At 38.7% G+C, this 15,100-nt stretch overlaps 1 protein-coding gene across 1 annotated transcript in view; it reads left to right on the top strand.

Moving 5' to 3' along the window:
* The window catches only part of GPC6 (glypican 6), a 1,084,450-nt gene that overhangs the window by 260,531 nt on the left and 808,819 nt on the right, over positions 1-15,100 (top strand). Inside the window, exon 2 of the mRNA XM_027116003.1 lies at positions 13,315-13,473. Coding sequence (XP_026971804.1) covers positions 13,315-13,473 — 159 coding nt within the window. The remainder of the gene's footprint in view (positions 1-13,314; positions 13,474-15,100) is intronic.

Raw genomic sequence — 15,100 nt, 5'->3', positions numbered from 1 at the left:
GAAGACAAACTCAGTAACCCAGATCAAAGAACTTATGCATATATTGTTATTATATAATAAAGTGGGCTAAGTTGGACTTCTATCGTCCATGTGTACTCGATGGTCTACACATGTGCTTATGTATATTTTCTCTTCTCCTAATACAGCAATGTTTAATATAGGAAGTCTAACGACAGAGTATGTAACTTAATGACAAATAACCATGAGGGGATGCATAGACATAGATGAAAGTTACATTTTGAAGCAACATCTGCCCTCCAAAGATTAATCATCCCACTCTAGCCTTTTCGTCAAAACTAGGGCCTGATTCAAGCCCATTTTCCACTGATGTCTTACTCTGCAGGAGCCAATCTGATAAATAAAGTATTTCCTTAGATTAAATGATATTGATTTAATCAATTTAATCAGTTATTTTGCATATTTGGATTTTAAGGGCTGGGTAAAAGCAACGCTACACGTGGTTTTCATGTCCATTGTCGGATATAGGAAACTATCGATTCTACCTCCTGTGAGGCCAGTATGAGAAATATATTCTCAAAAAAGAGACTATGAAGAAGAAAAGGCTGTCATTATTCCTAGTGTCCCTTAAGTATTGAGTTTTTATTCCTATTGAGATCTGTTTTAAGTTAAAAATAAGATACTTCTTTAAAACAGTATGTAAAGGCATTTTTAAATTGTCTTTAAGCGGTATGTTCTTTAAAATTCAATTTGGTCTTTCATTTCTCCTTTAAATATATAGGGATATGTGCTTTAATTTCAGGAGAGTTTTTGTTCCTTTCTCTTCGAGGTTCTCTACTCCTTTTGGTTTAAAACAATGGCTGGGCTTTAATCACACCAATTTTTGAATGATAATGCTTGACTATACCACTGTCATCTGAACACTGACATTTTAAAGCCCCAGGTTGGAAAGGATGATGGAATTTATTATAGCATCTGAAGTGGTATCATGTTAAAATCTAGGTCCCCATACACAAATTTTAGAAAGAGACCTCTTGCCCTTTATTAATTGCAAAAGTGACACCAGGGGAAAGGACTATCTCCTTTTTGTAGGCCTCCCATCACTCACCTGTGAAATAGAGGCTGAGTGAAATTTACCTATGGGCATCCATCTTAAATGATTAGTGGGAGTTAAAGTAATTATTATAAATTATAACAATTTACAGCTCTATGAGTTGTAAAAGGTTAGATATTATGGAGTTTCATTGTCATAAAGGCAGACATTTAAAGAAATATACAGTTATAGACTGTACCATAGATCTTCCAACATTTCTAGTCACTTTGCCTTTTATTACTTTACTCTATATGATATGATCAGTGTTGCAATCATGGTTTTTACAGATGCCTACTAAAATTGCAGTATTTTATGGGAAAGAAAAATAATTTTTCATCCTGGCTCACATGCAGTTCAGTTTGATTAGGTTCTTAATCACTCTCACCTAGCCTCGGCCCCTTTACGAAATTGGTCTGCCCTAGTTTACAGCCATTGGGCTTTGAACAGTAAATCCTAAGTTCTCAAGTGAGCGGTCATATAATTTATTAAGAATGCTGACCTGCTGTTATCAGGGTAAAAACAAGCCCTTTGCAGATCGGTTTATTGCATATCACCACAGGATCACCAAATTCAATTGTAAAAACTGCTAACTTTGAGTGAGCAAACACGGGTGTGGGATTACAGTTGCAATGAACTTGAAATTCATCATCATCTCTGGATGAATTTGTAGGTGGCAGTTGGCTTGATTTATGCATATGGGTTACAGAACAAGAGAGACATAAGTCGGCATCTCTGGTCAGTTGACATGCAGACGGTCACTGGGAACTGGTGACTGGTGAACTGGAACTGGAACTGGCGCCTGGATTGGCAAGCAGTCTCGAAACAGTATAACTAGATTTTTACCAAGCATGCCCATAATGATGCCATTCAGGCTGTAGAATTGTAGATATCTTTGAACATTTGAATATGAAGTTTTTTGGCAGTTCCTAAGACAACATGGCAAATGAATTGTGAGCAGGCGTGAGATTGGCAACATATTTATCAGTGCTACTTAAAACCCCGTGTTCTAGATTAGCAATTATGGGTCTCTCTTATGGGTCCCAAGACAATGTGTCTATGAAACACAAGTGGAAAATAAGCCTGTATAAAATTTTTTAGGAAGAATGGTAAAGATGTCTCAGACATCTCTAAGAATACTTCTAAGCAGGACATCTTGATATCATCAAAGAAGAAAACATGCATAGGATCAGTTCAACCTACCTAAAGAAGCATTGGCTATTTATAGTTTCACAAGTATGCATTAGTAAGTGGGCTTTTGGCCCTCTTTATTATTGCTTCAACACGGTATTGAACTTTGGCTTCCAAACTTTTTGCCTACAATGTACTATAAGAAATAACATTGTTAATTACAAAGCAGCGCATACATGCAATACACAACGGTAGCAAAACCTTCACAAGAAACACTTACCCTTAATTCATAGGATGAGCTCTGAAATACTCTATTCTGTTTTAAACATGAATGCTTGTGGACATGTGCTAAATGATTTCAGGTCCTGCAGTTTGAAAGATATGCAAGCCAGGGTGGAGTGAGAGAAACAGGTGAAACCTTTACTTGGATGTCCCTGCTTGCTATTGAAACATGAAAGATAGTACCACTACTGCTTGCCTAGAGATTAAGTAGGCAAAGTTACAATTAAAGAGCTTCTGTAATTAACGCTGTGCCTGTAAGAGTCCTTAGCGGCTGGAAGGTGACTGAATGGTGAGAATTACGTGCTTTTTACAACAGATCTTATGATTATCTGTAAGGTAGTCTTAATTCATAGATATATCTTTCCTTGCTGGACTCCAAGCTTCTTAAGCAGACTCTTCTTATGCCTTAGCACCAAGCGTAGTACTTAACCTGTTGCTTGTATGTTATAAATGGTAATTGAATAAGTGAATGGATGGATGAACGACTGAAGAGAACAAAAGAGTCAGATGTACTCATCATTTATTACAGAACTTTCCATGTGCCAGCAGCTATGCTAGGACAGTGAGTACTACAAAGGTAAATAAGACAGGCTCATAATGGCTGGTTTGGGGTATAATAGCAGTGGGTATGAGCAAATGGCTGTGGGATAATGAACCTTAGGTCTTTCATAACAGTAGCATAGAGGAACAGCTTCCTTCTCAACTCTGTCCCTGTGTCCTGGAATAGCAGCCACAGTCTGGGAATGAAAATTGCAAAATGTGGGTCAATCACTTTGGTTTACCTTTCTGTGACATTAGCCCTGCTTGTGACTCATGGTGACTTTTCCTTTAAGCACACCTATTAGCCATGGTCCCCACTCTCCAACGTTCCTGAAATAACTACTCTATTTCACTCCTTTTCACCTCTCTGGGGAATTCTTTACTGTACGTTAGTAGCTGGAAATGGCTGGGAAGAGCCAATTTTCTTCTGAGGCAAATAGGTATTTGGCCCATAGATGTCAATGTGGGTTGCGGAAATGGCAGATTCCACTGGTCTAGGGTCATTTTAATTGAATTTGGGGACTTAACTAATTGAAAGAAAAAGCCAACCAACAACATACAGTACTTGAACTTCATGTCATGGTGCACCTGAACTGGCACATACTAGCCAGTGAGAACTCACTTAAATTTGCAGGAATTTTGGGAACCTGTTATTAAGCACAGTCATTATTTAAAAACCACATTGTATAAATTTACAGTTAAATTAATTGTGAAGAATAGGGTAATAAATTCTCAAAATTTATCACCTTCTAATCATTTTATTATTTGTTACACTCTTGAGGTCTTCATATCTGTATGGAAGAAGTGTTATGTGATGGTGTGTTGCTGCACACCTGTTCCCAACTTGAAATTCAGTAACATCATTTTGGTAACTAGAAATGAGAGAATTTGTACCTTGGAAATTGGAAAACTATAAGTCGGGGCTCCCCTTCAAAACCTAGAGCTGGTTGTTAAACATTTGCCAACACAGCACTGACTCCATCTCCAATATCTCAGATACTGGGATTGATGGGCACTGAGAAGGGAAAAAAAAAGAATAAACAATGGTTCTACACTTTAGTAAACAGATAATCATAGCCAGTCTTAGTAAGTGCCATTGTAGATGGTTTAGGAGATAGTAGAGCCAGTACACAGGTTTCCATACGTTCTCTTTTCATGGAGTTCTTAGTCTTAGTGTCTGTATCACTCATGGTTCTTCAGAGAAACAGAACCAACAGTATATATCTCTCTATCTATATATAAAGAGAGATGCACAGACACACACACACATGCTATACCACCTACATATTTATGTGTGTACAGTGTGTGTGTATATATATATACATACACACATACTGTGTAACCTACATATATGTGTGTGTGTGTATGTGTATACACAGAGAGAGAGAGAGGTTTATTTTTAGGAACTGGCTCAAGAGATGTGATTGGGGGGCCGGCAGTTCTGAAATCTGTAGGGCAGGCAGGCAGTCTGAAAACTCAAAGCTGATGTTGCAGTCTTAAGGCAGAATGTCTTTTTCTCAGGGAAGCCTCCGTTTTTGCTCATGAGGGCTTTCAGTCGATTGCATGAGGCCCGCCCTCATCCAATTATAGAGGGTAATCTCCTTTACTTAAAAATCAGACATCTTAACCACATCTACAAAATACCTTCACAGCAACACCTAGATTAATGTTTCATTAAATTACTGGGTACCGTAGCCTAGACACATTGACACAAAAGTGTAATTTTTCTATGATGCTCCTAGGCTAGAGGAAATACTACTTTACTTCTTGTTAAATTCAAACAACTCACTATTCATACCCTAAAGAACTTAGTAGCCATTTGAAAATATAATACACATAGAATGTAAGAAAAAGATAGGTGTACATCACAACGAAAGGGGAGATGAGGGCGTGAGGTTTCTGATACCTTGACTTGGCTTTTTGGTTATCTTGTTCTCAGACACCTACAGATTATAACTGAAGTTTTCCGTACTTAGATAACTTTCAGTTTGATTTTGAAATACAGAAATAGTGAGATCAAGATTTCTTTACTGGACTTCACTCTCGGAGAACTATCTTCAAACTAAAAATTAACTTTTTGGATGTTGATGAGATTTTATTATCATTTAACTGCTTCCTATATGAGCATTTTATATTGAACATACAACCTGGTGAACGTAGTACTCAGAGGAGTAGGAAAGGAAAGGTCCCCTTGGGAGATTGCTGAGTTTATTAGAATGGCTATTTATCAGAAGGTGAATCTCTTGGGAAAGCACGCTCATTAATTCCACTGTCCATCTTTCCCCAGTTCATTTTCAATACACCTCTGGGGTGGGTACTGCCTTTTGATCATTTCTCACTCCAATGTTTTTCTGATTATATTAATACTTGAAACAATTTTTAAATTAATTTTCATTGGAGTGTAGTCGCTTTACAATGTTGTGTTAGTTTCTGCTGTACAGCAAAGTGAATCAGCTATACATATACATATATCCCCTCTTTTTTGGATTTCCTTCCTGTTTAGGTCACCACAGAGCCCTGAGTTGGGTTCCCTGTGCTGTACAGTAGGTTCTCATTAGTTATCTATTTTATACATAGTATCAATAGTGTATATATGTCAATCCCCATCTCCCAATTCATCCCACCCCCTTTCCCCCTTGGTATCCATATGTTTGCTCTCTATATCTGTGTCTCTATTTCTTCTTTGCAAATAAGATCATCTAGATTCCACACATATGTGGTAATATACGATATTTGTTTTCCTCTTTCTGACTTCATTCTGTATGACAGTCTCTAGGTCCATCCACTTCTCTACAAATGACCCAATTTCATTCCTTTTTAGGGCTGAGTAATATTCCATTGTATATATGTACCACATCTTCTTTATCCATGACAACAAGATTCAGAGATATGATGAGAAGAGGCTGAGAAAACTCAAGGAATGACAAAATAATTCATCTCTTCCCTTTTGCCGTGACCTAGGTGCAAAAAACTTTTACTCTTATTAAATATCCTTCCTCCTTTGGATTTAGAATAGTCAACTACAACACTGTGATTCATCAGTTAGCTTTGAGATTACATTTTACATTGGCTTTGCATTAATTTTTTTACGAAAAAAATGGTGTAATAAGTTGTGTGGCTATTTTGTGACATATTTTGAATTGTGGAATCACATCGTTGTTAAGATTTGCTGTTGTCCCTGTGAAATTTAACCACAATTTTGTTGAGCTATTTCCTATGCCAAAGAAGACAAGTTGCAGCAAATAATTTTTTTTTCTGAAATCTTTCTATTCTTTACTTTTTTAAACAAATACTGGGAAAGAATATGCTATGTATTCTTGTGTGTGTGTATGTGTATGCACGCGTATGTGTCTACACTTACAAATTACTGATGATCGTTTGTGTTAGGACAGTGCTTTCATTAAATGTCTCAAAATTTTACATGTATGAATTAAGTAAGATATGTCATGTTAAGACAAGGAGAAACCTCTTCTATTTAAAAATGATCAAACTATCGACAGAGTTAACAATTTTATAATATGTTGAGTCAAAGTAAGATGTGAGAAAAAGGAAAGATCACTTTTGGCACTCTCACTGCTGCATGCTCTGTAAGACCATCTTGATTCAAGCAGTGCCCATTCTCTATCCCCCAGACCCCTCACGCCTTGTTAATTCTAACCACTCTTTATTCTATGCCCCATCATCACCCCCGAGACCATCAGCTTTTCTAAATAACAGAAGCAAGGAAATGGTAAAGACCCAAATCATTAGCAGAAGATCTACGGAGGTGGGATCTATACCATCTAGAACAGAATGTTTGAAATCGTTTCTCTGCAATTCTTGGAACAGATTTAAACAATTAACTCATGGGTGCCACTCAAAGGATTTATTTTTACAAAATGCAGAGTGAAAATTTTATAACTAAAAGCGTTAGTACGTAAAGTCTTTATCAGCAAGTTGACAACATCAAGGATGACACTATTATAGGTGACTTGAGTGATAAGATCCACTGAAGTATACTGAACATGAATTGAATTTCTTAGAACTTGTGTAAAAGTTTGAAGATTTTTCATCATGGTACTGAACAACTTTGTTAAAGAAAAGCAGCCCTTCACAAAATGGAAGGATCGTTTATAATAACGCTTCACAATGAGAAATGTTGAAGAAGCGCTTATTTGGAGGTTTGGGGAATTTGAACTTAAAGAATGAACTAGAACATACATTTGAAAAATGTGGCTTTCCTAAGGTCTGCCACTTCTTATTAGCCCATATAGGAACTTTATGACACCAAAAACTGTCCAGAGCTATTAACTGCAATTTAAATTTTCTTAGCTATCAGAAACTCTAGCTGTAAGTTCACTTATTCTAGGGTATTTTACTTCCTTAAACCTGTTTCCTTGGATTCTTTGCTGCAGTCAACTTCCCAGGCACTAGATGAACAAAATGATTGTTTATTTGAGGTGACATATCAAATGATGAGACTCTAGCTTGGTACCAGACACAGCTAATTGACTGCGGGGATTTTAATAGTTCAAGGATGAGAGAACTTTGGCATAGAACGTATGCTCTGAAGAGGGCCAAGTCTAAGACAAATATTGCACTTGAATCAAATGGTATTTGGAGGTTCAGACGCTGAAGTGCTCTGTGTTGTGAGATCTTGCCATCTTCTTTGTACTTTTTAGAGTGTTTTGATTTCCTACCTACCTTCTAGGAGGTGCCAGGGTAGTAATTTCCCTCCACACTCCCAACACTATAAAAGCCAAGAATTTGTCTATAGTCTGTGAAATGTGACTCATTCGGGGTACTTCATTTTTGTTGTTTGTTTATTTGGAATGTGCATTCTGAGATCCCTGCGTGTCACCTCCGAGGGCAGAGAGTCTCCTGCAGGCGACCCACAGAAGCTGACTCCTGTGGTTAATGAGGTCCTCCTGTCTCCTGCTCTTTCCCACCGTGCCACTCACCAAGTCTATTCCTGGCAGCTTTCAGACCCTGGGCCATCCCTGGAGGGAGCTCGATCTGGCAGAAATCACATTTCTGCTGTCACCTCAGCATCCTGGAGTGAAAACAAACACCTGGGCAGGCATTTGGGGAAAGGCATTGTAAAGAGTGACACATAGTTGAAAGGAACATGTAGGAGGAGCAGCCCCATCTCTTCTGTCTTGGAAAACAGATGACAGTTTATGGTCTGATTGTATGTCCCCAAGCCTTTGCTCACTCTGTAACTTCCTGGTGGAATACCTTTCTTCCACATTTTTTATTTCTTTTGTTTATTTTAGAGCTAATGAAGATTTCTATAAAAACACAGGGACTCAGGAATTCACTGGCATGAACTTCAGGTGCCCTAAGAAAGCAGGCACCTGTGTAAGCTGATTTCCTGACCTTGTGTCTCATCTTGCGGGATGTGAACCTATCATCATGATTTGCACATAGATTTTTCAATACATGTTTGCTATGTCAGGGTACAGTCATCATAGTTTCAATCTCACATTTTCTGCCTGGAACCAGCTATTTAGTATCTTTATTATTAGTGATCTTGGAGGTGCCTGGTGGTACTCCAGTTGAGCTAAATATTGTATCTAGTTCTGTAATAGATAACATCTAGAGAACCTAAGGGGATTTGAGAAAGGAGTGTGGGTGGGAAACTCTAAAAGGACAACACATTTTTCTCCCTCATAAATTACAGCTTTGGAAGAATCCCATTATTAATACAAATACTCTTAAGTGTCAGGAAGTATTTAAACTGAGAAAAGTTTCGTATTCTTGCTCTTTGGAGAAATTGGAACAGGAAGGGTGAGAGGTAATTCTTTATACAGCCAAGTAGCTGTCGTGTCTGATTTCAGAAAGTCAGTATTTCAGGTGTTACAGACCCTGTGGTCTCTGTCTAACTACTCTTCTGTTCTAACCCTAAAGCAGCCATAGGCAAGGCATGAATGAGTAGGTGGGACAGTTTTCCAATAAAACTTTATTTATGAGAGGGGAGGGGCAATATAGGGGTAGGGGTTAAGAGGTACAAACCATTATGTATAAAATAAGCTACAAGGATATATTGTACATCACAGGGAATATAGCTAATATTTTATAATAACTATAAATGGAGCATAACCTTTAAAAATTGTGAATCACTGTATTGTACACCTGTAACATAATACTGTACATCAACTATTCTTTAATAAAAATTTTTTTTAAAAACTTTATTTATGGACAATTAAATTGGAATTTCATAAAGCTTCACATAGCACAAAATATCATTCTTTTGATTTTTTAGAACCATTTTGCTCACAGGTCCTACAAAAACAGATGGTAGGCTGGCTTTGGCCCAGAGGCTATGGTTTGCACACCCCTGTTCTAGGGCCAAAACTAAAATAAGTAAATGAACCTACTCACAACAAATTGTCCAGTTGTCCTGAGTCTTTTTGGCCATTCAAAGTCATTAGGTTGTTTTGGCAGTTAGCAGTGGCCTCAAATTAGGGGGAGAGAGGAGTTGTTCAGGAGTTTAATTCCTCCACAGCCTTCTCACCTAGTGATGTGTTAGGAAGGAAGCAAGGCTCAGTCTCAGTGGACCACAGGTTTCATGGGCGCTGGTCCTGTGTGTTTGGGGACATTGTCGTCGTCGTCTTTTCCTAGGAACTCTAAGAAGAGCTTTGCACCGAAGAGTTACTCTTCCTATAGTACGATTCGTCAACATTCTGGTGATCTCCCCATCTGTTCACTTTCTCTCTCCATCTTTTTTATCTCTGTCTCTCTGTCTCTTTCATTATCTCTCTGCCAGGGACCCGTACAGAGGAGGAGACATGAGTTGACTTCTTAAGGACACTTTAGTTCAATTAAAAAAATCGAACACTGCTTTGAGTTAATAGGGCAGCCTCTTACATATATTTCCATGACTATATATACACACACACAAGAAATAAATTTGGTTTAAATTTGTCCCACTAAGAAGTATCTTTCTCTTTTTATTTATCACTTGACATAAAATACTGATTTTCTTGGAGTGATTAGAGATTATCAGACCTCCAATCCAATCTAATTTCATGAATGTAGATCTACAGGGTTTCTTCCACAAGTATCCTGAATACAGCTATTTCCCTCAGGTCATAAAATGTTTATTTTCTTTTGGTCAGTTTTTCACCGGAAGTCCCATGCATTTTGTTGTAAACTCAGTTGTAATGATTCAGAAGTAGAATGCAGTCCTGATGTACTAAATCTTGAGAAATGGACATTTCATTTGTGCATAATATAGTAGGAAATGGAGTAGGGGGAAATAGGAAACGGAGTAGGGGGATTTAAGAAAATGGTTTATAACAGGTCAGGGAAAGGAACATTCTGTAAAGTTGTTAGTATTAAATATCCACTTAATCTGGAAAAAGAGAGTTGTTCTTATCAGTTAGCCTTGGTATTTTATAAAAAGAAAATTAGTGATTTGTGGACCATTTGCTTTTGATAAAGCCATACTTATTCCTTCCCAGTGTTTTCAACTCTAGAACTACTTTTCTGAATGGGATGTATCAGAATCACATGTGGGAAAATTTCAAAATTCACATTGTTCTATCCCATCTCTTTTTGGCATGGTCAATACCTTCAAATAGGAACTCATCAGGAGCGCACCTGTAGTTGAGCAAGTTGAGTTACCGCTCGATGCAGCAAGTGAGGATACACCATGGAGAACCAAAGGGTTTCTCAGTAAGAGGGACTTCAACAGACTCTTCTGTAGGATTTGGATTTGGGTGGGTGATGTTGGGAAGGGTTCCAAGAAGCAGGGCCTCACCCTAGATCGGAGGCGTCAGAAAGCAGAGGTAATTCTATAATAAGGTATCTCAATAAATATGACCAGCAAGGAGGGAGACTAGGATGAAGATCAATCTGTAAACGGTAAAGAAGTACAGAGGCTCATTTTGCCTGAGAGAGAAGGTACTTTGGGGATGGCACAATCACCTTGTTTCTGTCTGTGCTGAGACAATTTGTTTTAAATTAATTAATTAATTTATTATTTATTTTGGGCTGCATTGGGTCTTCCTGGCTGCGCGCAGGCTTTCTCCAGTTGCGGCGAACGGGGGCTACTCCTCGCGGTGTGCGGGCTTCCCACTGCGGTGGCCTCCCTTGCTGTGAAGCATAGGCTCTAGGTGCACGGGCTTCAGTAGTTGTGGCCCATGGGCTCAGCAGCTGCGGCTTGCGGGCTCTAGAGCGCAGGCTCAGTAGTCGTGGCGCACGGGCTTAGTTGCTTCGCGGCATGTGAAATCCTCCTGGACCAGGGCTCGAACCCGTGTCCCCTGCATTAGCAGGCGGGTTCCTAACCACTGCGCCACCAGGGAAGTCCCTGAGACAAAATTTTGACGTGGCCTTGCTTTGTCTCATTTCATCCTCGTCTCAGGGTAATCTTGTCTGAGGTGGGTGTTCTGTGAGATTGTTTAGGTGTAATAGTTACGGTGACCTGGCTGTGGGTACTGGGCAGGCTGGCTTCGAATGTTAAGGGCAGCTTGTTTTTTCTTTCTGAATATCTACCCCCTGCCCTCCTTTCTGTCACCACTGTGGTGGCTATTACTTTCTAATGACATATTTCCAAGTTTTTATTACAAAATATTTTAAATGTATAGAAGAGTAATGATAGTAATATAATAAACACCGTGTAACTATCAAGCAACTTATGAAATAAAAGATTATAGATAAAAGTATTTGAGCATTTCTCTCAAATCCTAATTCCTCCTGGGAGGAAACTGTTATCTTGAATTCGATGTTTATCATTCTCAAGTACAATGCATTTTCCTTTCCTTTTAAAAAAAAATATACCTAAGATATTTTATGGTCTCCTTCCCTTCCAGGAATTATATAAGATCTAACTTTAATACAGACCCGTGATTCTTTTTTATTCTGGGGTTGTTTTAAGTAGGCACTAAAGCATCCAACTGCATGAGACAGACACCCTATACTTCAAACAGGGTCATGGGGACATAGTTTTATATAAGTGCTGTTAAACATTATAAATGAATTGTAGTCATCGCGTCAAGCACTCGTTCATTTGGTTTTTCCATGCCCTACAGTGATTTTAATCACAGGGACAATTTGTTGGTTTTATTTAGCAAGATGTTGGGTGGATTTTCCTTCTTCCTTCTGCTGGCTCCGTTAAGCATTTTTGACACTGACGGAGCTGAATCAATTGGAAATTCACATTTTATGCAATAACAGACCATTTTAATTTCATGAAGCAAGGGCTTGGCTTCCACTTGCAAATAGCACCGAAGAAAGCAATATTGTCAAAAGAAGTGGCCCAGTATATCGAGAGATAAATCTATTGAATTAAACCCAAAACTTTCATTACCTTTTGCTTTACATTTCCATACAACATAAGCATTAATTAAACCCATCAGTGCCTTCCTCCTCGCAGGAGAACATTTTCTCTCTGACAAGAAATGTTAACCGAGGGAACATGTGGCACAGGAGACCAGCCATTAAAATCACACTTGCTTTCACTGGGAGGAAAGCTGAGGCATTCTGACGGTCGGATGAGCAGAAACAGAACACAGCGAATGATTGCCATCTTTTCTTGGCCCTGCTGTCTAACAGACTATGGTGATGGGGCTGAATGTCTCTTGCCTCACTTCAGGTTTCCAAAGATAAGCACATTTATAACTGTATTGCATCTCTTGTCACCCGGCGTTTCCAAAGATAAGCACATTTATAACTGTATTGCATCTCTTTTCACCCGGCGTTACTGGGTACCTTTCAGATGAAAACAGGAAAATTGTCGTGGTCTTCTGGGGTCTTTAATGTACCTTCACTTACATGACAGGCGCTGGAACTAAATGTCAGGTCTCTTAGTCCCTTTGGGCTGCTACAACAGAAATACCATAAACTGGGTGGCTTATAAACAGCAAACATTTACTTCTCGCAGTTCTGGAGGCTGGGAAGTTTAAGATCATGTCACTGGTAGATTCAGTGTCTGGTGAGGGTCTGCTCCCTGTTTCACAGACCCCATCTTTTGGCTGTGTCCCTAAGTGGCAGAAGGGACAAACTAGCTCCCTGGGGTCTCTTCTAGAAGGGCACCAATCCCATTCATGATCTAATCACCACCCAAAGGCCCCATCTCCTAATACCATCACCTTAGGGGTAAGGATTCTACATATGAATTTTGGGGGGTCATAGACATTCAAACCATGGGGTGGGTTCAACTTCAGTCTGGAGTATTTGGAAGGTTAGATACCCTGAGGCCCAGATAAAAGTTCATGGGGAGGGCTGGGGGGCTGGTGGAACAAGGACCCCAGGATTTGAGGGAGATGTCAGAGGAGCAAACTCCCTGAACCCCTTATCATTCCATGCTGACGTTTACGTACTCCTTGCAGGGGAACACTTAAGAATCTGTCCTCAGGAGTACACGTGCTGCACCACGGAAATGGAAGACAAGCTAAGCCAGCAAAGCAAACTGGAGTTTGAAAACCTGGTGGAGGAGACGAGTCATTTTGTGCGCACCACTTTCGTGTCCAGGCACAAGAAATTTGACGGTAGGTGACAGTTTTTATTTCTCGTTGTTCTGGGTGCGCTTTTCGATGCGAGAGTCTTGATATTATATGAAAAACATTTTCTTTAAGTGGAAGCTTTTCTCTCCTTCTTAAACATTTATAACTGTGTCTATTTTTAGAAAAGGCATGAGCGCTCTTGACAATTTTTATGTCTTGGAAAAAACCTGAGTTAACAAAGAGCTGTTTGGCATTTGTGGTTCGCCTGTGAGATTTATTCTGAATGATTTGGCTTACGTTCTCATTATTAGAGTGATTCTAAGTCAGGTTTTGTCACACCATAGCTTGTCTTCAGTTTCCATCTAGGGATTTGCTTTGAAGTCATTAAATGTCATTTAAAATTATTTGAAATAGAACATCACTTTTAAGAGGACAGGCTTGTTTTAAAATGCCCAGTGACATAGACTCCTTTATTTTAGAGTTTTCCCTTCCTATAATATAACTACATTTTATATTGTAGTTGCAATGCATCCAGCAGAAGGTTTAGACCCTTCATTTATTTCTTGATAATAAGCAGTCGACTGCATTTCTGTATTCTATTTGTTAAATAAACATTTTGTATTAGAAAGCACAAAGGGTGAAAGTAATTATTGCTAGGTTTTCAGCATTGAATTTTCCCGTCAGAGCCTCAGAAAGATATTCAAAAGCAATCTGACTTTTATCAACTGAATGAACAATAAAAATGATAAAGATAATATTCTTAGGTGGTGAAAGTTGTCAGTGCTCTGTGAAATGAATGCACCTTACTATGGCTCGTTGTAAACCAGACTTGCAAATTGTAGGGACCCTTCTTTGTGCGCCTTTGGTTTTAGGAAGTTGCCCGAGGGCAACAGAACCTTCATTCATTTCCTCCAGCCTTTCCAATCAATGCACAACAAAGCCAGTTCAGAAAAACCTTGCCAAAGTTCGTCTTTTTTTTCTTGTTTTGTTTTTTTTTTTTTTTTAATACTCTCTGTAGTAGGCAAAATGTTCTGTTTCATTGCTGTTTTAAACTGGCCACACCAATTTCTTTAAATCAGTGCTCCAGGTTCTAAAAGGCTGGTCCACCTGGTGGTGTTTCAGTACTCAAGATAATGTGACATTTTCCGTGTAATTAAAGGGACTTATATTTTTGCAAGTATGTTTCAGCATCTTCACATTCTTCCTCTGTCTCTCGCTCTGTGTTCAACTGTATATGTGGATGTATATGAAAATAACTTTATTTAGAATTGATGCTGCAAATGTTGTTCCCTTAAATGCAACTAGGAGTACTTGGGAGTTGGCCTTGATTGACAGATTACAAATCCAGTGACCTTCAGGAGCCCCTGAAGGGGCTCCTGTGTTTGAGGAACTGTAATGTATCGGTTCAAACTGAGGCAAATTGAAAGGTCTTATTCTTTGTTACAAAAAGCAGGTGAGGGTGATCTGCTGCTTCTGACTTCTACCTACTTCTTTAGAAAACAACTCTTAGGGCTTTTATAAAGCCGTGCTCCAAAATTAAGTAGGAATAATTCCAGAGCAGTATTCACAGTACATAATATATATTCCTTTAAATAAAAATATTAGACTTAAGGTAGATTTATGGGGAGTTGATTTTGTATTTTTTAATGAGTAAAGCTATTCAGCAAGACTG

The sequence above is a fragment of the Aethalodelphis obliquidens genome, unplaced genomic scaffold (genome assembly GCF_003676395.1).
Source record: "Aethalodelphis obliquidens isolate GAN/ISIS:26980383/991018 unplaced genomic scaffold, ASM367639v1 scaffold15, whole genome shotgun sequence".
Taxonomy (NCBI): Eukaryota; Metazoa; Chordata; class Mammalia; order Artiodactyla; family Delphinidae; genus Aethalodelphis; species Aethalodelphis obliquidens.
This window is presented reverse-complemented; position numbering and strand designations above follow the sequence as displayed.